This window comes from Schistocerca nitens, chromosome 11, assembly GCF_023898315.1.
Source record: "Schistocerca nitens isolate TAMUIC-IGC-003100 chromosome 11, iqSchNite1.1, whole genome shotgun sequence".
NCBI classification, from domain to species: Eukaryota; Metazoa; Arthropoda; class Insecta; order Orthoptera; family Acrididae; genus Schistocerca; species Schistocerca nitens.
In genome coordinates this window covers 75,929,249-75,955,710 of record NC_064624.1, presented here as the reverse complement: position 1 = coordinate 75,955,710, position 26,462 = coordinate 75,929,249, and the positions used below count along the sequence as shown (strand labels likewise).

The following is a 26,462-nucleotide window of genomic DNA, read 5'->3' as shown; positions in this document are numbered from 1 at the left end:
TGCTGGTCGAGTGATCTGATCGGTTGCACTTAGCTGATGTCTACAGCATATAGTGCTCTATGGTGGCAGGCAGTGAACCCTTAATTCGCCTTTATGGCAAGGAGCTGTTTGACTCAGCCTTCATGAAATTCAAAATTGTCTGTTACTGAAATTTTTAATCTCATGTGCATTATTACATCAACTCACAGTGTGTCATAGCACCTAGGCTGCTTGTGCAGTTTTTGGGGTCTTCAGTTGATGGTAATGAGTAACTTTACATAAATTCCCTGAAAACATGGCTGAAACTAAAATTGTAGGTAAGTTCTCCTCAGAGTATGAGTAAGTTTTCAGAGAGAAGTGTTCCAATTCTTACTATCTTAACCAACTAATACTGTATGATGCTGATTGCCAGGGACTATGGAGATAGATTGGTGTGATGGCAGGACAAACATCGTGACACTGGTTTCCATTATTAGCCTGGAAGTTGATCTTTAAGTAACAACTTTATGTAATTTGCTTGAGAATTACATACTCAAGAGCAACAGTTTATAAGTAGCTTTGTATTTTCATGTAACATTCATTTCAGTGGATTAACTCTGCCGATAACGCATAGACTGTTGTATTTATTTTTCTGAATCGATGACCTTTGTAGTCTGCTTCCTTCAACCCCACACACCAATGAACCAATTATTTTTTTTCAATACAGAACACTTATTAGTGTACTGCACTGACGTGGAGAATCAGAAACAGCTGACAGGCTTCATAATATAAGCTAGTTTTCTTAATGAGTCTGTTATTAGAGCAAAATCTATACAATAAGAATGTACGTAGTTTTTGTCAGTGTATGAAATATTTCGAAAACTGGGCAAATACTGTTGTGAATAATCTCAGTAGTTGTAACAGGAAATTTTCTTGTTAAAGATGTTTCAGATGAAAAAATGGAGGAAATTAGAAATTCTTGTTTGTTAACACAACTTTAGCCATGTAAAGCAATGTGAGCTTGGAATAAAACTGTTTGTAATTAATGTTTTTGCTGATAAATAAAAAGCAAATGAAAAGTGTCACTGCTGATGACACTGGTTTCAAAAAGTATGGCAAATTGTCAAAGCACATTTTTTTTTATGGTGAGAACTGTAACAAAGTGCCGGCCGAAGTGGCCGTGCGGTTAAAGGCGCTGCAGTCTGGAACCGCAAGACCGCTACGGTCGCAGGTTCGAATCCTGCCTCGGGCATGGATGTTTGTGATGTCCTTAGGTTAGTTAGGTTTAACTAGTTCTAAGTTCTAGGGGACTAATGACCTCAGCAGTTGCGTCCCATAGTGCTCAGAGCCATTTGAACCATTTTTTTTGTAACAAAGTAATTGATGATACGATTCTCTGAAATGATTTCTAAGCTTATTTTTGTTTCAAGAATGAGATATTTAAATTGCACATATAGCAATCAGTTCAAAAAAGTACATTTTTTATTTCATCAGTTTTGATTAATTTTGATACGAATTTCAGATATGAGAAGCCTTATATGAACCATGGATCCCCCCCCCCTCCCCCATGATCCATGGACCTTGCCGTTGGTGGGGAGGCTTGCGTGCCTCAGCGATACAGATAGCCGTACCGTAGGTGCAACTACAACGGAAGGGGTATCTGTTAAGAGGCCAGACAAACATGTGGTTCCTGAAGAGGGGCAGCAGCCTTTTCAGTAGTTGCGGGGGCAACAGTCTGGATGATTGACTGATCTGGCCTTGTAACGCTAACCAAAACAGCCTTGTTGTGCTGGTACTGTGTACGGCTGAAAGCAAGGGGAAACTACAGCCATAATTTATCCCAAGGGCATGCAGCTTTACTGTATGGTTAAATGATGATAGCGTCCTCTTGGGTAAAATATTCCGAAGGTAAAATAGTCCCCCATTCGGATCTCCAGGCAGGGACTACTCAAGAGGACATCGTTACCAGGAGAAAGAAAACTGGCGTTCTACAGATCGGAGCATGGATTGTCAGATCCCTTAATCAGGAAGGTAGGTTAGAAAATTTAAAAAGGGAAATGGATAGGTTAAAGTTAGATAGAGTGGGAATTAGTTAAGTTCGGTGGCAGGAGGAACAAGGCTTTTGGTCAGGTGAATACAGGGTTTTAAAGACAAAATCAAATAGGGGTAATGCAGGAGTAGGTTTAATAATGAATAAAAAAATAGGACTGCGGGTAAGCTACTACAAACAGCATAATGAACACATTATTGTGGGTAAGATAGACACGAAGCCCATGCCTACTACAGTAGTACAAGTTTATATGCCAACTAGCTCTGCAGAATTCAATAGTCATGGGTGACTAGAATTCGAGAGTAGGAAAAGGAGGAGAAGGAAACGTAGTAGGTTAATATGGATTGGGGCTAAGGAATGAAAGAGGAAGCCGCCTGGTGGAATTTTGCACGGACCACAACTTAATCATAGCTAACACTTGGTTCAAGGATCGTAAAAGAAGGCTGTATACATGGAAGAAGCCTGGAGATACTGACAGAATTTCACATAGATTATATAATGGTGAGACAGAGATTTAGGAACCATGTTTTAAATTGTAAGTCATTTCCAGGGACATATGTGGAATCTGACCACAATCTATTGGTTATGAACTGTAGATTAAAACTGAAGAAACTGCAAAAAGGTGTGATTTTAAGGAGATGGGACCTGGGTAAACTGGCTAAACCAGAGGCTGTACAGGGTTTCAGGGAGAGCATAAGGGAATAATTGTCACGAATGGGGGAAAGAAATACAGTAGAAGAAGAATGGGTAGCTCTGAGGGATGAAGTAGTGAAGGCAGCACAGGATCAAATAGGTAAAAAGACGAGGGGTAGTAGAAATCCTAGGGTATCAGAAGAAATACTGAATTTAATTGATCAAAGGAAAAAATATAAAAATGCAGTAAATGGAGCAGACAAAAAGGAATAAAAACGTCTCAAAAATGAGATCGACAGGAAGTGCAAAATTGCTAAGCAGAGATAGCTAGAGGACAAATGTAAGGAAGTAGAGGCTTATATCACTACGGGTAAGATAGTGCCTACAGGAAAATTAAAGAGACCTTTGGAGAAAAGAGAACCACTTGTATGAATATCAAGAGCTCAGATGGAAACCCAGTCCTAAACAAAGAAGGGAAAGCAGAAAGGTGGAAGGAGTATATAGAGGGTCTATACAAGGGCGATGTACTTGAAGACAATATTATGGAAATGGAAGAGGATGTACATGAAAATGAAATGGGAGATACGATACTGCATGAAGAGTTTGACAGAGCACTGAAAGATGTGAGTCGAAACAAGGACCCGGGAGTAGATAACATGCCATTAGAACTACTGACGGCCTTGGGAGAACCAGTCCTGACAAAACTCTACCATCTGGTGAGCAAGATGTATGAGACAGGCGAAATATCCTCAGATTTCAAGAGGAATATAATAATTCCAATCCCAAAGAAAGCAGATGTTGACACGTGCAAATTACCGAACTATCAGTTTAATAAGTCACAGCTGCAAAATACTAACACGAATTCTTTACAGACGACTGGAAAAGCTGGTAGAAGCTGACCTGGAGGAAGATCAGTTTGGATTCCTTAGAGATATCGAAACACGTGAGGCAATAATGACTCTACGACTTATCTTAGAAAATAGTTTAAGGAAAGACATACCTACGTTTCTAGCATTTGTGGACTTAGAGAATTCTTTTGACAATGTTGACTGGAGTACTGTCTTTCAAATTCTAAAGGTGGCAGGGGTAAAACACAGGGAGCGAAAGGCTATTTACAATTTGTACAGAAACCAGATGGCAGTTACAGTGTCGAGGGGCATGAAAGGGAAGCAGCTGTTGGGAAGGGAGTGAGACAGGTGTGTACCCTCTCCCCAATGTTATTCAATCTATATATTGAGCAAGCAGTAAAGGAAACAAAAGAAAAGTTTGGAGTAGGTATTAAAATCCATGGAGAAAAATGAAAACTTTGAGATTCGCCTATGACATTGTCATTCTGTCAGAGACAGCAAAGGACTTCGAAGAGTAGTTGAAAGGAATGGACAGTGTCTTGAAAGGAGGATATAAGATGAACATCTGAAAGTATTTGTATGGAGTGTAGCCATGTATGGAAGTGAAGCATGGACGATAAATAGTTGGGCAAGAAGAGAATAGAAGCTTTCGAAATGTGGTGCTACAGAAGAATGCTGAAGATTAGATGGGTAGATCACATAACTAATGAGGAAGTATTGAATAGGATTGGGGAGAGGAGGAGTTTGTGGCACAACTTGCTAGAAGAAGGGATCGGTTGTTAGGGCACATTGTGAGGCATCAAGGGATCACCAATTTAGTATCTGAGGACAGCGTGGTGGATAAAAATCGTAGAGGGAGATCAAGATACACTAAGCAGATTCAGAAGGATGTAGGCTGCAGTAGGTACTGGGAGATGAAGAAGCTTGCACAGGATAGAGTAGCATGGAGAGCTGCATCAAACCAGCCTCAGGACTGAAGATCACAACAACAACAACAACAATATTTGTTACAATAGTACAAGAATGTTGTGTCAGTATCATCCTTTCCATAATTTTCTGTAAGAGCAAAGTTTGGAACAGTGAAGACTAAAAGTCCGGAAAAATGATGTTGAAATATAATGTGTAGTAAAGATTTGCAGGTTAAATGTAAACCTGTTTTCTTAAGCTTCTCAGCTGATTTTCAGTCTCCTACATAAAGGAGAAAAGTTATGACTGTCTGCATGTACTGTTAATTTTTGCAGAAATTCTGGTTATCAGCCTGGTATGTTGGACAATTTGGTGATATAAGCTGTTATTGCTGCTACATGATGGGACAAATTGCTTTTCCAGTTCTCAGATGAGAGATGCATTAAGCTAAACTAATGCACAGTAATTAGACTGCACAAACAGTACACAGAAGACTGCTATAAGCATTCACTGTCTGTGATCAGAAGCCACTAGAACTTGTAGAGTCAACTCATGCCGAGTGCACCCAATAGACACCATTATTTGCTGTCCCTAGATATAAGTGAAATTCAGAAGGTGTAGAGCTACATAGAAGAGAAGTAGCGCTACTTTGTGACAGGTACTTTTGTAATATCCTACCTGTATACATTCAGTATACAGGGGATAAATTGAATGATATGGAAATTCTGCAATTTCAGTACACCCTCAAGGTCACTGCAGCTAATAACAATGCCGCACTGGAGCTATGTGCAATCACTTGATGTTACCATGAAGAAGATTGAGGGCTATCAGACTGAATACCCAAGTAGGGCAGTTCTCCAGAAGAAGATACAAAAACTAACAGCCCTCCTACAAGGGCTGCCATGGACATTTGATGATAAGACCGCATCAAGCACTGTTTGACCATGGATTCAATGTGCTACAGAAGTGTCATGATCGAACTGATAAGAAGAGACCTCCACTGTTCATCCTGGCAGTAGATATATCTGAGAACAGTACAGGCTTCAAGAACAGAGAGGATGTCATCTAAATGATCTTCATGCTGTATATGCTAATATGCTTTGACTTTTAAGGTGGAACCTCTCACAGCTGCATTCAGCACTAAATGTCAATGAATAGAGCACATGACACAATAGTGTTAAAATCAGGTGATATGTAATCAGTGTGCTGGCAGCCATGACAGTTGCAGTTGCACCCATAAGAAAGGTGGCCAGTGTCCTCTCTGTGTTGCAGCCTTACAGCATGCAGAAATTCTGGAAATGGGATCCAAGAGGCAATAAATTATGAAGCGAATGTGAAGAAATCAGCAAGAAGAAGAGGCATGGGGAAAGTGGTGGAGAAGTGCGGCACCCCCTTCGGTTCGGACCATGAGCTCGGCAGTGGCCTCTGCTCCCTGTGCCCAGTTGGAACCAGTGATAGTGGTTGAAGAGCCAGCTCCACAGAGTTGAGCGAAGCCAGTCAGTGTCAGAACACAGACATGTGAAAATCATCAGAGTGGCAGTAGGTGGCAGAAGATTATAAGACGAGATACAGGGAATTTCCATCTACTTTTGCATGTTATTTTCTTTGGATTATCAGGTTGCACCTGATTCAGTTATATATACTTCCTGTTTTTTTTTTTTTTTTTTTTTTTTTTTTTTTTTTTTTTTTTTGCCAGTGAATTCTTTACAGATGCTGCAAAATTTCACGTGCTTTTCTGGATCATAGCATTTTAAAAGTGGACATTGCTTGGACCCCTCACCTGTATCGTTTGGAATAGTCATCTGGATCACTGTGATGAAGAATGATGTACCATGATTCCAGTCTGACCACACAAAGTTGTCTTCTTTGCACTTGAATATGCATCGATATGAGGGTTAGGGTCAATGCCTATGTTTCGCAAAACCAGTTGCTGGAAGTAAGTCATTCAGTCTACTTCACTCTTTAACATTTGGCATTAGTGAACACACCCTGTAACCAGTACCATATGTGTCTACATACACAGACTTTCCTTGTCTGCCTACCTCTGTTCAGCACCTATATTGTCCAGTACATCTCTAGTTACCGCCTGCATTTTCTTCACATTTTCTCTTTGTAGGCAGTAAGTGGCTCCTCCAAAATTGCAATTGTAGGAAGTGTATTTACAGGATTATTAGTATTTATCCATATGCAACTATGATTTGTAGAAATACTCTCTTCTGCATCCAATTTAGTGTTGTGAATGGCTCTCCCTGTATAATTTGATATGACCAGTCATTGGCCCCAGCTACAGCAGTCAGTCAGCAGCATGTTACTGTCCTGTATCAAGTGTTATTCTGTATTGACCTCTGGTGATATTTGCAATCTTGTAAATCAATTTTGTGGTTTGTTTTTGGGCATAATTTGTACATAGCCTTTAAAAATGAGATCATTATGAAGGTGAAGACCGAGTTAGCAATATGAGGGATGTCTATTAATTGAAGATTGTTTAGTCTGAAAGACAAATACCATGTTGCAGATGGTTTACCTTTTAGCACTATGTAAGTTGTTTAATTTACTACCACTTGCAGCTTGTTCTGTAAGCACCAGCTCTGCACCAGGGCTAAAGCTTCATTACATTTCGTTCCCATCTGTGCTCTGCAATCACCTCAATCTGTGACCAGCTAGTCATCTGTATCTTTACCACAAATCCAGTAGCCTTGTGACTAGATCCCAGTAGCTCAAGAAGAGGCTTGCACTGTTCTCAAGTTTGTATTTGTTTTTTAAATTCTGCTGCACTTCACTCAGTGCTTTGATTATGGCTTACTTTAATCTTTTTTTAGCTGATCTATCTTTCCAACTTCCAGGCATTATCTTCCTAATCCTAACAGGCATGTAATTTCATGCAGGAAGACTTTTGAAGGTCCTTCCATTCCACTGGACTGTCCTGCTGGCAGTTTTTGTGGCTGCTACATCGTATTCAACAGATTACATCTTAAAATGTTTACCTAATATTTAAGCTATAAAATCATTATTACGAAATTCCCACAATTCACTGTTTCTCATTTAACATAACCAAGAAAACCAAGGCACCTACAGTCAATCGAATGACATCATAGCATCAGTTATTGACCCAGACAGAATCACACACATGAGGCTGTAACATGACAGATCAGCACCATTGTAAATCAATGAGTAATGACCAAAGAACAATACGAAAAGGGTAACCTCGCAACTTGCATGTACTCTATACATGCATTTACTGCCACAATGGATTAGATAAAGCAACAAATACAGGATGGATAGTGTGCACTCAGTGCAACTAATTACTGCACGACATATAAACATAACTTAACTATAGAATGTATGGAGAAAATTAATGCGAACTCGAATAAAAGCTTTACTTTGGTGTCAAGTTTTATAAATTGACTTTCCTATTTTGAGCCAAAAATGTAACTGCAGTTAGCTTAGAAAATATGCAATATATGAGTGGAAAAAATGAAATTTTCCCATATAATCATCTCTTCTGAAAAACAGGCTCCTCAGGCTGTTTAACTCAGTGTACTGCTGGTGTTATCATAAATGTTTGTTGTAATATTGTTACCAATACCACTGTAAACTCAATTTGGAACCACACAAGGTTCAATCTAGTTCTAGGTTATCTTGCCGTTTGTGAAACAGTTTCATCTCATAAGCAGTGAACGAGCAGGAATGTTCTTAGGTGTATACTTGAAACCATTTCTCCATTAGAAATAAGAATTTGTAGACTATTGAAGTAATGTTTCTGTGTATCTAGAGAATGAGATATTTACTGCCTTTCTGTTCATGCTTCAGGTTGACTAAAATCGCTAATGAGTGTGGTAACACTGGATGTGAAGAAACACACCTGCAGGGAGTGACTTGTGAGGAGCTGGACATTGATGCAGAGAAATCGACACATGTTGTTGGTAGTGGATCTCTAAATCAAGTGTGTTTCTCTAAGCAGGATAATGCCCTATGTGCTAGAAGTAATAACAGCTTCAAGGGAAATGAATTCACATGTAGTTCATGCAAGCAAACCTTTTTGTCAAAGTACAGTCTAGTAATGCATGTGTTTACACATATTGATGGTGTACAACCACCTGTACATATCTGTACCACCTGTGGTGAAGTATTTCATACCCATGATGGCTTGAGTAGGCATTCAATGGTGGAAAAAAGGACTAGCCAAAAAGAAAGTGAACAACATAGCACAGTCTCTAATATCAAACTAAACAGATCTGATATTTTTGGGGAATCCTATAGTCAGTCAAGTCCTTCAGTAACAAACAATGATGATAGACCACACGTATGTGACGTTTGTGGAAAATCGTTTGATGCGTTGCGCAGTCTTAAGAAACATTCTTTCATACATACTGACAATAGGCCACATAAATGCAAAATTTGTGGGGTTGCTTTTACTCGCTATTGTCATCTCAAGCAGCATGCTCTGTCACATACTGGCGAGAGAGCGCACAAATGTAACGTTTGTGAGAAATCATTTATTCTGGCTAGTCATCTCAAGACGCATTCCATAATACATATCGGTGGGAGACCATACAACTGTGAGATCTGTGGGAAATCTTTTACGGCATGTGGTAGCCTGAAGAAGCACATATTAATACATACTGGCGACAGACCTCACAAATGCCATGTTTGCGGAAAATCGTATACTGTATCCGATACTCTGAAGCATCATTTACGTATACATACTGGGGAGAAACCTTACAAATGTGACTTTTGTGGCAAATCGTTTACAAGGTCACATAATCTTAAGGCCCATATAATACAACATACTGGTGAGGCATCACACAAATGTAATGTTTGTGGTGAATCGTTCACAAACTCTTGGAATCTAAATGTCCATACATCAATACACAATGGAGAGGAAAGACACAAATGCGATATCTGTGGGAAATTATTTACTAATCGTCGTGGTCTCAAGGCTCACAAATTAAGACATACTGGTGAGAAACCACACGTATGTAATGTATGTGGAAAATCATTTACGGAGTCTGGTGGACTGAGGAAGCATGTTTTGATACATACTGGTGAGAGACCACACAAATGTGTTGTTTGTGACAAATCATTTACAGAGTCTCGCTGTCTGAAGAAACATTATTTAATACATACTGGCGAGAGACCATACAAATGTGACATTTGTGGTAAAGCCTTTACTCAGTCTGGTAGTCTGAATGCGCATAGGTTAATACACATTCACCAGGATACAAAAATTTTATAACTGGAATATTTTAAAGAAATTTCGATATGCTAGGGAGGTATGTTAATATAAGACAGATCTCACAAAAATATGTCACTGATCAGCTGCAAAAACTCCACTAGATTTTTTAAGCAGTATGTGCTGAAGACAGAAAACAGTAATTACACAGAGGAAATTGTTCTAGATATTATTATGATTCTATATCAGTGCATTGTGGAGAGCCCATTTTTAAAGTATCAGAGCTCTGATCATTGTCAGGTGTGCGTAGTCGAAAAATGTTTACTGGTTTTTGTGGAAAATCTTATATGTGGTAATGCAGACCAACTTCTTAAAGGTTGTATTTTGAGAGATAATTGTTGCGTGTGTAAGCTGGCTAAAAGTAGCCCCTTGTAGCCAGCTGTGTGTGTGTGTGTGTGTGTGTGTGTGTGTGTGTGTGTGTGTGTGTGTGTGTGTGTGTTCTCCTTGTGTTTATTTGTCTCTTGAAAGATCTAAATGAAAATTGAGAATTGTGTTTAATGTATGTACCCCTTGTATTTAACCAGTGTAGTTTTGCTGATATTGGTAATTATAATTTATCCTCATTTAAGGTAGTTTTGTAAAATATCAGTAGAACAGTCTAGACAGCGACTTCAGCATTGTACATATGGTCGTAGTGTAAAAAATATATATTTTCTCCTGTTGTAATAATCAGTGCACTTTTGGACACATTATTGAATTACATGTTTATGCATATATCAATATATTATTTAAATTTCATATGCAACAGATAGTTTGAAGAAACTTACTTTTATTAGTTAATAGTTATATAATATTGTTCATTGTATCAACATTTGTGTCTGAAGGTTGCTTGTGTAAGTTTCTTTATTTATACATGTATAATAAGGCTTGATTGTTAGTATTATCTGAAGAATCTGATTACACCTCATATTAATCAATTGTGGTGCTTTTCTATGACACGCCTTTGCAACCAACCAGCTGTGGAATACATTTGTGTTGAAATAATTGACAGTTCCTTCAAAGATAGTTCTTTATTGTTTCTAAAAGAGTGGTATGATTTGTAAATGTACGATAAAGTACTAAATCTGTCAGTGCCAGCTGTAAAATGGTATCTTCTGCTGCCTATGTATTGCAACCCGTTTTGATTTCTTATGTGGCAAAGGAAACAGAAATGATTTTGTTCCTGCTTGTCAGCCATTTGTCCATATTGATTGGTAATACTTAGCCATTATGTATCTGCATCTGGGCTTCCCTGGCGAACAGATACTGAAGTATCATGGTGCAATGTGCTGAGTATTTCTGGAGTGCTATCTGTGAAGCCTGGTTACTTTATAAAATTTGTTACCACCAAGAGTACCATTATAGCAGGTGAAAAGAAAATAGTTCTTGATTATCAGGATTGCTGGAAATTAAGTCATTACAGATCTAGTGATTTAAAGGTAACTTTTCCGTCAACAGCTTGTTATTTGATTTTAATAAACTATTCTGATAATTCCATGTCATATTCAATGCACATCATGAGTTCAGTGTTCCTACATTATTGTTAGTTGATAATACCTACTTTACTTCATGTGTCCTCCTCCTATGTAGTCTGTTACATTCTGTTCTTATGCCCATTATACTGTCTCATTTTGTGTGAGGCATGAAAGCCATTAATGACAGTTTTTGTTTATTGTGTTTTTGTTGCCAAAAGAATTGTGCTACTTCATAGGGAAATGGAGTATGCTGATCATTTCTTTCTTGTTCTCAAATATTGACGTTTGTTCTGAACCTCTTTAAAATCATTTTAATTATATTCATATGGTGTCAGAAATGGTGTAGCTTCAGGAATGATTTTCTACTAGAGTGAGAACTTAATTCCTGGCAGGTGAGAGGTTACCCATCTAATATTCAAGTAAGTATATAATATGTAATACATGTCTTGTAAATTTGATATTTAACACATATAATATGTGTAAAAAGTTAAGTAGAATGACTACAGAACAGCTCCCATACATTATTGAAAATTGGTGATGCATTTCTTAAATTTCCAATAACTTTTGCTGTGTTGAAAATGGATGACCTGCTTCGGTCATATAGTTAATAATACTCTCTGTCTTTACTGTAGCTTTCGAGATCAGACATACATAATTAGAAACGTTCATACTGAACTGTTGGTAAAAAGGAGCATTTCATCCATAGACAGCTACAAAGGGCCTAAACGTTTAGTGGGAATGTATAGAAATGTCAATTTTGTGTGTAATTATGACATAAAAAGTTTACGGGAAATGGAAATTACTTGTGTATGTTTTTGGTTATAGATGCATACTTAAATATCATAATTAACTTAACATTAAATTTTTTGTCAATCTGATACGATTTTTGCCCTATTCTTTACTGTACATGTGGAATAAACATCAAGGCATTTCAAAAGCGTTTGTATTTGTCAGCGAAATATCTTGTGTCAAAAATAACATAAATAGTGAGTCCTTTGTTGATATTTATGTCCCAAGAAATATCTGTAACTGTGTGCTAAAGTTGACAAAAATTGTTTTCTTTCCAATCAAATTTTTCAGTAAATTTGATTTCACTTTATGCTTTTCGCTGTCTCAGAAATTTCAGATTCAGAGAACCATCTGTTATATCATTTTGTTGAAATATTAGACACTGTTCTTACACCTGCTGATGGAGACAACTTCAGATTGTTTCTTTCAGAGTAAGTGGAAGAGTTACTGCATGCAATGACATGGAATAATACACCCTTTGTGTCAGTCTTAGTATCTCAACGATCAGTTCCTATGAAGAATAGTTGACAATAAAAAGTACTGTGAAGCTAATCCTGATAAGCAGTAAGACATAAAGCAAAGACGAAATCAGCAAAATGAGATCACAGGAAGACATATCACTGAAACACAACATAGCAGCCAGATATGGGGTAGAAAATATAAATGACAAGGTGGTCCGAGTTAACTAGTCGGTAGCACTCTAGGTATAAAGGGCGAAAAGTGCGCATTTGAGGGCATTGCTGCAGCATATATGGAACATAGCATGCTCACCATGTGGGTATATAAGTATACTAAGGGCGTGGTTACCTGCTCTGATATAATGGAGATGGACCCCATGGAGTTGAGTGAAGAGTGGAAGAATGTGGGCATCACAGAGGTGCAGAATTATATGAGGAGAGTCAATGGAAAACTGGAAAAATTGGCAACTTATATTCTAACACTTAGTATTCCCTAATTACTGGAACATATCCTTGTCAGCTATATCTGCCTTAAGGTTCGCCCATTTGTTCCTAACACCATGCGATGCTATAAATGTCAAAGATTTGGCCATACCACTATGGGATGTAACGGGAAGGCTACATGTGGCAATTGTGGAGGCCTCGTTCACGAGTCGGGGACTTCTAGTACACTTCCTCCGAAATGTGTTGACTTCTCTGGGGATCACCCAGTGTGGATCATAAAGTGTGGAGTTTACAATGAGGAAAAGAAAATTCAAGAGTTAAAAGTACAGAGACGCATACCCTATGGTGAAGCTAAAAAGGCTTTCAAAGCCATGTAACCACCGGTTTTTGCAGTTTCTTTTGCATCAGCCCTTAAAACACTAATAGCTAAGTGTAATGCCCTCATACAAACCCAGACCACAGATTCAGTACGAGCACATGCACTTGTTACTGTACCTGTGGGGAGAAATGCTCCACTTGCAACTGGTGTAGCTCAGAAGCCGTCAGCAGTGGACTTACCATCTAAGCCATATACCACTCCCCAACTTCAGAAGCCATCCAAGCAACCCAGGCAGTCTCCTCCCCCTGTCAGTAAAGAAAAACGTCCTTCTAAAAGTAGTACTAAGTCCCAGAAAGCAGTAGGTAAGCCTTTGGATCGATGAGCGCTCTTCCTATCTGACGGCGACTGTGCTCTTGAAGATATTGACCTCCAATCAGAGGAACTAGAGAATACAGAACCTGCTAACGTTCCCCCTGACTTCCCCGGTGAATGACTGCCTCCAAGGGAGAAAGGAAAGAACCACTATTGCTAACCAATAGCTTCCATAGGGACTTCTGTGTTGCAGTGGAATTTGAATGGATATCGCTCGCATTTGGAAGAATTGCAGCTGCTGGCCCAGGATAAACATTTCTGCATCTGCTTATACAGGGTGTTTCAAAAATGACCGGTATATTTGAAACGGCAATAAAAACTAAACGAGTAGCGATAGAAATACACCGTTTGTTGCAATATGCCTGGGACAACAGTACATTTTCAGGCAGACAAACTTTCGAAATTACAGTAGTTACAGTTTTCAGCAACAGATGGCGCTGCGGTCTGGGAAACTCTATAGTATATTTTCCACATATCCACCATGCGTAGCAATAATATGGCGTAGTCTCTGAATGAAATTACCCGAAACCTTTGACAACGTGTCTGGCGGAATGGCTTCACATGCAGATGAGATGTACTGCTTCAGCTGTTCAATTGTTTCTGGATTCTGGCGGTACACCTGCTCTTTCAAGTGTCCCCACAGAAAGAAGTCACAGGGGTTCATGCCTGGCGAATAGGGAGGCCAATCCACGCCGCCTCCTGTATGTTTCGGATAGCCCAAAGCAATCACACGATCATCGAAATATCCATACAGGAAATTAAAGACGTGGGCCGTGCGATGTGGCCGGGCACCATCTTGCATAAACCACGAGGTGTTCGCAGTGTCGTCTGAGGCAGTTTGCACCGCCACAAATTCACGAAGAATGTCCAGATAGCGTGATGCAGTAATCGTTTCGGATCTGAAAAATGGGCCAATGATTCCTTTGGAAGAAATGGCGGCCCAGACCAGTACTTTTTGAGGATGCAGGGACGATGGGACTGCAACATGGGGCTTTTCGGTTCCCCACATGCGCCAGTTCTGTTTATTGACGAAGTCGTCCAGGTAAAACTAAGCTTCGTCAGTAAACCAAATGCTGCCCACATGCATATCGCTGTCATCAATCCTGTGCACTATATCGTTAGCGAATGTCTCTCGTGCAGCTGTGGTAGCGGCGCTGAGGGGTTGCCGCGTTTGAATTTTGTATGGATAGAGGTGTAAACTCTGGCGCATGAGACGATACGTGGACGTTGGCGTCATTTGGACTGCAGCTGCAACACGGCGAACGGAAACCCGAGGCCGCTGTTGGATCACCTGCTGCACTAGCTGCGCGTTGCCCTCTGTGGTTGCCGTACGCGGTCGCCCTACCTTTCCAGCACGTTCATCCGTCACATTCCCAGTCCGTTGAAATTTTTCAAACAGATCCTTTATTGTATCGCTTTTCGGTCCTTCGGTTACATTAAACCTCCGTTGAAAACTTCGTCTTGTTGCAACAACACTGTGTTCTAGGCGGTGGAATTCCAACACCAGAAAAATCCTTTTCTAAGGAATAAACCATGTTGTCTACAGCACACTTGCACGTTGTGAACAGCACACGCTTACAGCAGAAAGACGACGTACAGAATGGCGCACCCACAGACTGCATTGTCTTCTATATCTTTCACATCACTTGCAGCGCCATCTGTTGTTGAAAATTGTAACTACTGTAATTTCGAAAGTTTGTCCGCCTGAAAATGTACTGTTGTCCCAAGCATATTGCAACAAACGGTGTATTTCTATCGCTGCTCGTTTAGTTTTTATTGCCGTTTCAAATATACCGGTCATTTTTGAAACACCCTGTAAGAAATGCATCTTAAACTCACAGAGACACCAACATTATGGGGCTACCACATATGCAGACAGGGCTAAAGGTGGAGTGGCTATTTTTCTTGATGACAGATACCACTCCTCTCCTGTCCCTCTTACCACGACCATCCAAGAAATTGCTGTGAAAGTTCTCTCACCGTTTACTATCACAATGTGTTCTTTGTACCAGCCCCCCCCCCCCCTTTGGGTGCGGACGCACTGACAGAACTCTTCCAGGCACTTCTGCGCCCATTCCTTCCTGTGGGTGACTTCAGTGCCCACAACAGGCTGTGGGGCTCGGCTACTACTTGTTCCAGGGGTCGGCTGATCGAGTGACTTGTCCATTCTGAGGATATCTGCCTTTTAAGCGTGGGTCAGATGACTCACTTTTTCACAGCTACAGGGTCTTTTTCAGCTATTGATCTTTGCTTTTGTTCCTCAGCTATTGCAGATTCAGTTCACTGGGAAGAGTCTCCAGATTTACATTCTAGTGACCACTTCCCAGTGTGAATTCGTCTGGCGCCTAGGACAGTCGCCAGCAGGAGACCACGCAGGTGGATGATACAAAGGGCAAATTGGTTACAATACAGTCGACAGGCTATTTTTGAATGAAAGGTTTGTACACAAGAGGCGGTGGCCCATATCACTCATGAGATCCAAAGGGCTGCTGCAGAGTCCATCCCCAGGTCTAGTAACCACCTCGGACAAAGGCCTGTACCTTGGTGGAATGTCGACTGTCGATTGGCAATCAGGGCCAGATGGATAGCTCTTTGGAACTTCAAATGGTGTCCAACTACAGACAATGTTCAGGTCTGCAAGAGCACATGCAAGGCGAGTGATCAAAGAATGGAAGAGGGCTTCCTGGAGGGAATTCACGACTTCCATTAATTGGTCCACTTCTGCTGCACACGTTTGGGAACCAATAAGACGGATTCCACGCAAGGGTAGTCCCCATCCTTTTACAGCCTTGTCAAATGATGCGGTCTTGGTGGACACACCAGAAGAGATGGCTCACGTTTTAGCTGAACACTTCTTTACTGTTACTAAGTCATCCAGACAAGTTCCTGCTGTTCAGGTATTCCGTCAGACTGCAGAGATGAGGAAGCTCAATTTTTTCTCGCGCAGTGAAGAAGTGTACAACCGTCCATTCTCCATGTGGGAACTGGAATCAGCTTTAGCTGCAACCAGAGACACCGCTCCAGGACCCGATGAGATCCATTATACCATGCTTCGTCATCTGTGCCCTGAAGCGAAAGGTCAGCTCCTCTCCTGTTTCAGTCAGGTTTGGTTTGATGGACAGTATCCCACAAATTGGAAGGAGGCAATCTTAATTCCATTCTGTAAAACAGGTAAGGACTGTAGCGCCCCTAACAGTTATCGAAGTGTCGCCCTTACTAGTTGTATGGGTAAGACTCCTGAACAAATGGTCAACCGCCAACTCGTCTGGCTGCCCGAGTCTCAAGGCTACCTGAGCCATTCCCAGTGTGGTTTCCGGCGCTACCGTTCCATTCTTGACAACTTAATTCTGCTGGAGGGAGACGGTGATACAGGAGTCCTCCTTATGCCGAAACCATTTAGTTTGTGTGTTTTTTGACCTTGAAAAAGCATATGACACTACTTGGAGGTAACATCCTTCGCCAACTTCATGAATGGGAACCACGTGGACGCCTGTCACTTCTGATCCAATCCTCCCTTGACGACAGGCGTTTTCGTTATCGCATTGGCGATGCCATGTCAGATTGCTATGTTCAGGAGAATGGTGTGCCCCAGGGCAGTGTCACATTGTTTGCCATCGCTATCAATGGCATTTCCTGTGCAGTCAGTTCTTTGTTTGTGAATGACTTTCCAATCTTCTACTCTTCCTCTGATCTTTCAACAATGACGAGGCAGCTACAACTGACCATGAGGAGGTCAGACAACTGGGCCCAGACAACTGGTTTCCATTTGTCACCTGAGAAGCTGTGTATGTCAATTTTAATTGTGCTCGTCAGAGTTTTATCCAACCAGAGCTTACTATAGGGGACCGTATTTACTTTTTCAAGACACAGTGTGCTTTTTGGGTTTATTATTTGACTCGAAAGTAACATGGCTCCCACACCTGAAAGACCTAAGAACAAAGGACTTTCGGTTGTTAAACATTTTGAAATGCCTTGGCGGAAAAACATGGGGAGCTGTCATGTCCCGCCTCCTACAGTTTTATAGGGCATTTGTTCGATATCGCTTAGACTATGGCAGCGTGGTCTATGGATCGGCCCATCCTTCCTACCTCCGGATGTTAGATGCTGTCCACCATGTGGGCATTTGGATATCGACCAGAGCCTTTAAGACTAGCCCAGTTCAGAGTCTGTGTGCAGACGCTGGTGAACCACCACTCTGGATTTGGCGACATATCCTTTTGGCTCGACAGGCACTGGAAATCTCGGCGTCACCTCAGTCATTGGCATTTAGTTCAGTGGTACAACCCACTTTTGAACGACTGTTCAGGAATCTGGCCCAAGTGACCCAGCCATTTGATATACATGCTACGGACTGCCTCAAGGATCTGGATCTCTCGGGCATGAAAATACACACCCAGGGATGGAAGACACTGCCACCTTGGTGTCTTTGGAGGCCCAAAGTGATTTTAAGCTAGACGCAGTACCCGAAAAATTGTACTCCAGACATGGTTTTTACAACTATGTTTTCGTCTATTTTAAATATGTACCCTTAGTTTATTTATACAGATGTATCCCAGCAGGGAAATGCTCTTGGTTGTTCTGGGGTTTTCCCTGATAGGGGTTTTAAAGTACATCTTCCAGAACAATTTACAAATTATGATGCAGAGTTATATGGCATTGTAATGGCACTGGAGAGGGTTCTCAGACATCACTCTACGAGTTTTCTCGTCTGTTCAGACTCTCTTAGTGCACTGCAAACGCTTCACCAAATGTATCCAGTAGACCCACTCATTCAGCTCACCCATGACTGCTTACAGTGGCTCCAATGACGTGGCAAGGAGGTGATCTTTTGCTGTGAACCTGGCCACATTGGGATGCAGGGTAACGACATGGCTGATAAAGCTGCCAAGGAAGCATGTTGGGATGGTGTTGTCCACCAATGTCCCATCCCATTGCACGCCATTATCTCGTTTTCTTACAGATGCATCATGCGTTGCAGGTGTCAAACAACTTACTGTGGTAGCTCAAACTGACCACAAAAGCTTGACGGATTTCTTGTCAGCCTCGCTGCTGAAAGGAGGTTTTGCTTACCAGACTGCGGATTGGGTGTAGCTGTTTCACACATGGCTTCCTCCTCCAGGGGGAGGATCCACCTTTCTGTGAAGTTTGTGGTGTGCCACTTTCAGTTCATCACATTGTGGCTACGTGTGTCTTGGATACTGATATTAGGGCAGCCCTTGGTCTCGCTGGAGATCTGCCCACCGTCCTCACACATACCGATACCAGTGTTAACAGAGTGGTGAAATTTTGTGAACTAACAGGCCTCATTCCTAAAGTGGTGAGGAAGAACGGCCGAGTTTAGTACATTATAAACTGCTCTGCATGTGAGGACAGCCTTCGTTACCACCCATGAGGTTTCATGTTCACTTTTCGTCGGGGCACTGATGACCAAGATGTCGAGCGCCCCCTCAACCTAACTCATCATCATCATCATCATCATCATCTGTTCCCCCATTACTGAATCCACTTCTGCCTCCTCCCAACCCCTGATCACCTTCCCTCCTCCATTGCTGCACACTTTTGCCCCTCCTCCCACCATTTTCCCCAGCTCTTCCTCCACCACTATTCTGTTCAGCTCTTCCTCCTCCCACTATTCTGCTCGGATCTTCCTCCCCCCACTATACTGCTCAGATCTTCCTCCCCCCACTATACTGCTCAGATCTTCCTCCCCCCACTATTCTGCCCACCTCCCTCCCTGTCATTCTACCCAGGTCTTCCTCCCACCATTGTTATGACCAGGTATTCCTCCATCATACTGCCCAGCTCTTCTTCCCCCCATCGTTCTCCTCCTTCATTCTAGCCAGCTCTTCCTCCGCCATTCCTCTGTCCAGATCTTTCTCTTCTGGTTTAACCACAAGTGCTGACATGATGATCAAGAATGGAAGAGCAGAAAGGGCTGTGAGGCGACGTCAGCCAATAGTATGCTGATGAACCCCTCTCTAGAGCGAAACCAAGACAGGAGTAGCCTCTATACAAAGAAAATATAAGTGCTGGGCCACCTAGTCCCAGCCGGAGTGGAAGATGAGCTGTCATACAAACACTATAGGGGCGACTTATGAACTGTATTGTTTTGGTTGCGTTGGAATTGTATATGCCGAAGGACATTGAGTATTTGCATGCCGCCATTTGCTTGCGACACACCTTTGTGAATATGCAAAGTTATGTATTGCCAATTGAACTTACTGTAGAAACTCCATTAATACGATTTGCTTAAATTGTTGTCTGGCGATCTGAGAAAACAGCTACAGCTTCCTAAGCACCCTATATTAGATGAGTGGGCAGACACAAAAATTGACAATGAGTATAAAAAAAAAAAAGAAAACTGTGCCTCGTGGCCATGGAAATTTCTTTTCTTTTGCTGATGCCATAATTCTCTCTTGTCTTTCCTTTGCAGGGGTGTTTACTTGCTTTAACAGTCGTGTTTTTGCTAAGCAGTGTTTTTAGGTGGCCATTGCAGAAATTTTCTTTGCTTTTGTATTTACTTTTCTTGTTTGTCTTGTCTTTTTTTTTTAATTTGTCCCTTCCAACATGCCCAGCCCACCTATCCCACCTTCTGCTCAGACGCAAAAGCTGCCAGCATTAGATGCAATGCAGATGTTACAGTTTCAGAGCCACTAAATATTTTCTCTGCTAAACATGATACAGCAGATCATGGTGAGCCAAACTACTAACGCAGCACAAGCAACACCTACAGCAGTTCCAAGTGCTATACCTAATTTTCGCTAGTTTCATGAACAAGAAGAGGAATGGCTCGAGTGGTTGCAATAATTTGAAGACCACGTAACTGGTCACAACGTATCAAGTTGAGAAACGTGGCTGTTGTACTTAAGGTTTATAATTTATATAAAAAACAGCTACCAGCCACATGTATGGTTTGAAAAAGGTTTATTATCTTCAGACCATGACCGGTTTCGGATTTTTCTTTACAAATCCATCTTCAGATGGCAGATTAACAGCATTCTTAGTTGGACCTAGTTTTGTTTGTGTTATTCGTTTGCTGCACTGGGAAAGAAAAGAAATATTTTTGTTGTCATATCGGTAATAGTATTTTTACGAAAGATTTACTTCTTTTACAAAATCTAATTGCTCATGAGATGGTTTTTATAAACATTAGTAAACTGGCAGGTTAGTGTACTTACGAGCTGTGTAGTTCTGCCCGACGAAATATTCGTGCGTTTATGTTTTCGAACGCAAGCTTAATACACTTTTGAATATGCACTATGTCAGTGCTATTCCAGTCAATGGACGTCGCTTCCAACCTCATCATCTTAATTATACACGCAGCACACACGAATAACGTTTACAAAACGTGGCCCAGCTTCACATTACAAACGAGAACAATATTTTGCGAAGAGCTTACAGTCATAACGATGTTAACTTACAGATGCTGTATAGTCGATATGGGTACAGTAAAATGTCTCTTTGCTGTTGTATGAAATAAACTAAAACGGAATAAATAGAATTACATCCAAATAAGATTACAAACATTATATGTAGTACAGAATTACTGTGTGTTACTAATTGGTTGTTACAATAGTAGGAGATAAATTCTAATATATAACATAATATGCAATGCACATGTTTTCATTATGCAATTTTTCAATGACATATACGTAGTTTTGGGGCTTGTATACTGAATGTTTTTGATGGAATATTGGGCTTAAGTTATTTTAAAAAAGTGAAAGCTTCTTCAAAGTTATTTAGGGAGGGGGTGTTAACTGACTCTGTCTGTTCATTCAAAATGAGATCAGGGAACCTGTTTTTATGTGTATGAATCTCAATCTCCTCTAGGAGATTCAATGTGAAACCTTTGTCTTTGAGGTGTAATATCTGCAGGTTGTTTTCTATATTCTCAACTGTATGATTGTTTTCTGCAATATGGTTGGCAAAAGCAGATTTGCTTAGGTTTTTCAGACGTAGGGCATCAAGGTGTTCCTTGAATCTGGTTTCAAAAGCTCTACTTGTTTGGCCAATGTAGAATTTAGGACAGTTGTTACACTTGAGTTTATATATTCCAGATCTTTTATGGGGTATGCTATTGTGTGGGGGTGAGTGTATGACTCTTTGTTGGAGTTTGTTATTGGTAGAGAAACTGATAGACACACTCTCTCAAAAAATAAAAGTAAAAATTGCTAACAATAAGTCTTTGCAACAAGAAACAGCCACAATAACTATGAAAGACAAAAAATCAGTAAAATATGTAGCCCTACCATATATAGGCCCACTTTCATATAAAATTTCCAACTTATTCAAGAAGAAGAATTTCAAAATCAGTTATAAAAACCATCTCATGAGCAATTAGATTTTGTAAAAGAAGTAAATCTTTCGTAAAAATACCATTACCGATATGACAACAAAAATATTTCTTTTCTTTCCCAGTGCAGCAAACAAATAACACAAACAAAACTAGCTCCAACTAAGAATGCTTGTAATCTGCCATCTGAAGATGGATTTGTAAAGAAAAATCCGAAACCGGTCATGGTCTGAAGATAATAAACCTTTTTTTAAACCATACATGTGGCTGATAGCTGTTTTTTATATAAATTATAAATCGTATCAAGTTCTGTTAAACTTTCCTATCTTTTGTCCACAGAAGGCAGTGCAGTGTTTAGACTCATCCAAAAACTGTTCCCTAACGCCACTCAGAGTGAATTTTCGTATGATCAGGTTGTAGATTCGCTAACTATTATGTCCAATAAGTGAATATGGTAGCACTAGGTATCAATTCTTTAATTGTAAAAACAGATTTGTAGGTTATGCCAAGAAAATGCAAATTCAAATGTGTTTGTTGTGCTTTATATTGTGTGATGCAGTCGTGTACAGTGAACTGACGTGAAACTCAGAGAACAGGTTTTGAAAGGGTTTGATCCAACATTTCAGCAAGTAGTGCAAATACTCGATCAGTGCGATTCAGGTGTCCTGTCGGCTGAACAATTTGAGCAGCCAGCAATTTGTCAGGTTGAGTCCCTAGTAGGGTGACCAACTTTTCTAAACCAAAATAAGGGAGATTCTTATATCCTTGACCAAAAAATAATGGGGATTAATAGCACGGCAAAATTTCGCAAAAAATCAAAGCAGTATTTGTAAAAGTAGACTATTTATTTACGCATCACAATTACTTACACATATTTTGCAACAGCTTTTGCCTCAGTCACTAGTTTTACATCATTTTTAGCAAATTCAAAGAATTCACTACACAAATAAGGAAAATTCATGGCAACTTGTAGTTCAGATTTGATTAAGTTTGTGCTACTTCTGTTCCTTACATCAGTCCACTTATTATTCATAAGAGAAAATACGCCCTCAGTGTAAGCATTACTTCCTGGTATACTCATAACAAAACAAACCAACTTACACAAGTTTTCAAAAATTAACATTATTTGATTTCAAAGTTGTAAAAACCTGTATCCATTTCTGGCTAACATTACCGTCTAAAGAGACAGCACATTTAATTGCATCACTAGAACTACAAAACTCTCCATGCTGCATAAGGAGCTCGCAACACGGGCACTTACACAGACGAACAGAATTAAGCCATGCCCTCAGTGTTATTCATGGCACAAACACCAAGACTGCCCTCTTGACAGGCACAGTGTTACGTTTATGGCAAGAAAGGACATGTTCAATCCATATGTTTGCAACGGAACAAACATAAGAATTCGGCCCACTCTAAAAAATCTAGTCATAAGGCGCATGTCATTATTGCGGTATATTCAAAATCTGCAACAAGCATTAGCAAAAGTAGCAAGCGAGCAGCTTCTTCAGTGTGATACCAGTCCAACAAACTTTCTGTTCATATCCTTCTTTATGGGAAATTTCAGGTGGATACAGGTACCTCTGTTACATTGTGGAATCGTCACACATATGAAATGTTAGGTTACCCATACTTGTCTAAAACGAGCACGCACCTGACGCCTTCCAGTTGTTGGAAAATGTGCTTTGCCTGACATGTATCGCTCGAATACACGAATAGTGACATTTATGGTGCTACAATCCCGCAATTGTGAGAACATATTTGGTCTCGATTCGTTTGATTTGTTTGGCTTTAACATTCAGGGCAATGTATTATCTGTTTCTGCATTCCACGCGAAAGACAGTGTAACTAGCTTGCTGAGAGAATTCTCGGAACTCTCAGTACCGCTCAATGAAGAATCTCAGAAAGTGTGTGTAGTGAATACTCATTTGGGCTTACTTAAATATTTACGTTTGCCTTTTGGCAGTGCTTCTGCATCTGCCATTTACCAATGGTATTTGGAACAGCTAACTGCTCAAGCACCAAACTGTTCAAACTATTTGGACGATATTGTTGTAGCAGGTCATACACAAGAAGTCGTATTGCAAATTTGCGTGCTTCTTTTTGTGTGTTATGCAGGATTAAAGTGTAGACTGTACAAGTGTGACTTGTTCAAACCTGAGTGGCAGTATGTTGGTCATATCATAAACAGTCAAGGTGGACATCCTCTTCAATCGAATTTGTTAGTCATACAAGATTTGCCAGTTCCTCGCAACGTCACGGAACTGTAGTCAGTCTTAGGGGAAATGAACTACTATATTCAGTTCATACCAAATGCTGCACAGATCGCAGCTCCATTGCATAGCTTGCGTCGCAAGAATGTCCCCTTTGTTAGGACAGAAGAGTGACAAGTGGCTTTTCAAAAACTTAAAGATGCTTTGCTCAGTGATCGATGCTTAGTTCACTTTGATCCTGACAAATCAGCTGTATTGCAAGCTGACGCTTTCTCTTACGGAACCAATGCAGTGCTTTAGCACAGAATTGGTGATAAAGACAGGCCTGTCGCTTTCACATGAAAAGTATTGTCCTAAGCTCAGTGTCAATATTCACAAATTGAGAAAGGGGCTTTAGCTAAAGCGTATGGTGTCACCAAATTCCACCACTATTTTTATTGCAGAAAATTCTACTTAGTAACGAATCACAAGCCATTGCAGCCCTTGTTTCATCCGACGAAACCGGTTCCTGTGTGGACTGCCCAAAAATTGCAAAGATGGGCTTTGTTGTTTTCTCAATACCAGTACGAGATTGTGTATCGTCTGACAGCTAAACATGGTAATGTGGACGCACTTTCGCCTCTTCTGATTGGCCCTGATAGAGATTTTGACGCTTCTGCTGTATCTGTCACATCGATGCTCAGGATTCGGAATTACTTAAATCTTTACAGCCGAACTATAGGAAAATTGCACAGGCCACGGCAGCTGATTCAGATTTGAACATTTTCCTTACATACATTCGCACATCTTGGCCTCATTCCTTGCATAGCATAAAGAAATCTGTAGTGCACCGACACTTTGTACATCGACATAGCCTCGCCTCGCTATACAGAAAGGTGTGATTCTTGTTCAGAATGACGAGAAGAAGCGTTGCTGTTTCTTCACCAACGACACTGGGGGATTTTTTTGTACGAAACAGTTTGCATGGCGATATTGTAATTGGCAGGGTTTGGACACCCAAATACATGACATCACAGTGTCACGCATGTGCGGAAAATCAGTCTGCTGCGTCACAAAAATTCTCTTCTTGGCCTGAGCCGCAAGTAACCTGGCAACGTGTGCACATAGACTTCACGGGACCTTTTTGCAAAGCTCGTTGGTTGATTGTAGTTGACTTGTATAGCAAGTTTTCTTTCTCTATGCAAATGAACTCGATAACGTCACGTAGCACAGTTCAGGTGTTGTCCTCTATTTTTTGCCTCAAAGGTTTATGTGAAGTCATCATGTCAGACAACGGCCCTCAGTTCACGTAAAATGAATTTGAAACATTCTGTGAATGCAATTACATACAACATCCGACTAGTGCACTGTTCCATCCACAGTCAAACGGCGAAGTGGAACGTTTTGTCAGAACTTTCAAGCACCAGATGGCCAAAATTAGCTCCACACGCACAGGGATTAAGCATTCCAACTGTTTCTCGCCTCCCATCGTTCACACTCTCAAGATGGACCATCGCCAGCGGAACTGCTTCACAGTCATCATCGGACAGTGTTCCACCTGTTCCACTCTCCTCAGCACCGGCGCTGAAGGAAGGCTGCAAGTGTTGCTTCGTGATGCATGATATTGTGTTTTACAGGGTATTTAGTGGCAGCAGATGGTGAGCGCGAGGTGAGATCATCCGTCGACTTGGCGCTTGCATGTATCTCATTTCCGGTCCAGACGGAATGCAGCACCTACATCACAAGCAACTCCGCCACTGTCATGTGCACAGTGATCTTTCTGTGCCTCTTCCCCCAGATTCACGGATCCCAAGGACACCGCAGCCACAGCAGTTGCCAGAAGGTGTCATCATAACACTGCGGGACGACCTCATGGAGATGGAGCCTTCGCCTCCTCTGCCTCCCCTTGTCCTACCGATGGAGCTGGACTCGCCCACACGGCATTAGCCGATGCCTTCTACATGTGGTTATTGGCCTCTAGAGGTGGACATGTATCCTTCTGGTCGTTTTCCAGGGGATGTTTCCTCCAGGGTGAAGGCTGGATGGCGGGGTACGACCGGAAGCTTGATGTCCCCTCAGCCACCGTTTCCAGTCTAGCGTAGCGTCCACACGCCTGCCTCTCCCGCCGTTGTCGCGCTCCTTAGATGACGACGGTCCTTCGCTTTGTGGGTGGTTGGGGGGGGGGGCGGGGATTTTCCGGCTTAACACCAAGTGCTGGCACGACGATCAAGAATGGAAGAGCAGAGAGGGCTGTGAGACAATGTCTGCCAATAGTACCCTGACAAACCCCTCCCTAGGGCGACACCAAGACAGGAGCGGCCTCTGTGCAAAGAGAATACAAGTGCCACTCCATCTAGCTGTGGCAGAGTGTAAGACAAGCCGCCAATTAAACGCTACAGCAGTGACATGTATTGTTTAGCTTGCACTGAAATTGTATATACTGAACAACATTGATTATTTGCATGTCGCTATTTGCTTGTCACAACCTTTGCGAATACGCAAAGTTAAGTACT

The 26,462-nt window shown here is 41.1% G+C and overlaps 2 protein-coding genes across 43 annotated transcripts in view; both read left to right on the top strand.

Annotated features, from left to right (window-relative positions):
- LOC126212861 (zinc finger protein 83-like) overlaps positions 1-26,462 on the top strand; it is a 1,762,073-nt gene that overhangs the window by 461,384 nt on the left and 1,274,227 nt on the right. The window lies entirely within an intron of this gene.
- The window catches only part of LOC126212871 (zinc finger protein 664-like), a 576,054-nt gene that overhangs the window by 84,148 nt on the left and 465,444 nt on the right, over positions 1-26,462 (top strand). Inside the window, exon 4 of one of the 3 annotated variants that reach the window (XM_049940367.1) lies at positions 8,206-11,061. The exons of the other annotated variants lie outside the window; for them this stretch is intronic. Coding sequence (XP_049796324.1) covers positions 8,206-9,631 — 1,426 coding nt within the window. The 3' untranslated portion in view covers positions 9,632-11,061. Of the gene's footprint in view, positions 1-8,205; positions 11,062-26,462 lie in introns of those variants that run through there. 3 annotated transcript variants of the gene reach the window in all.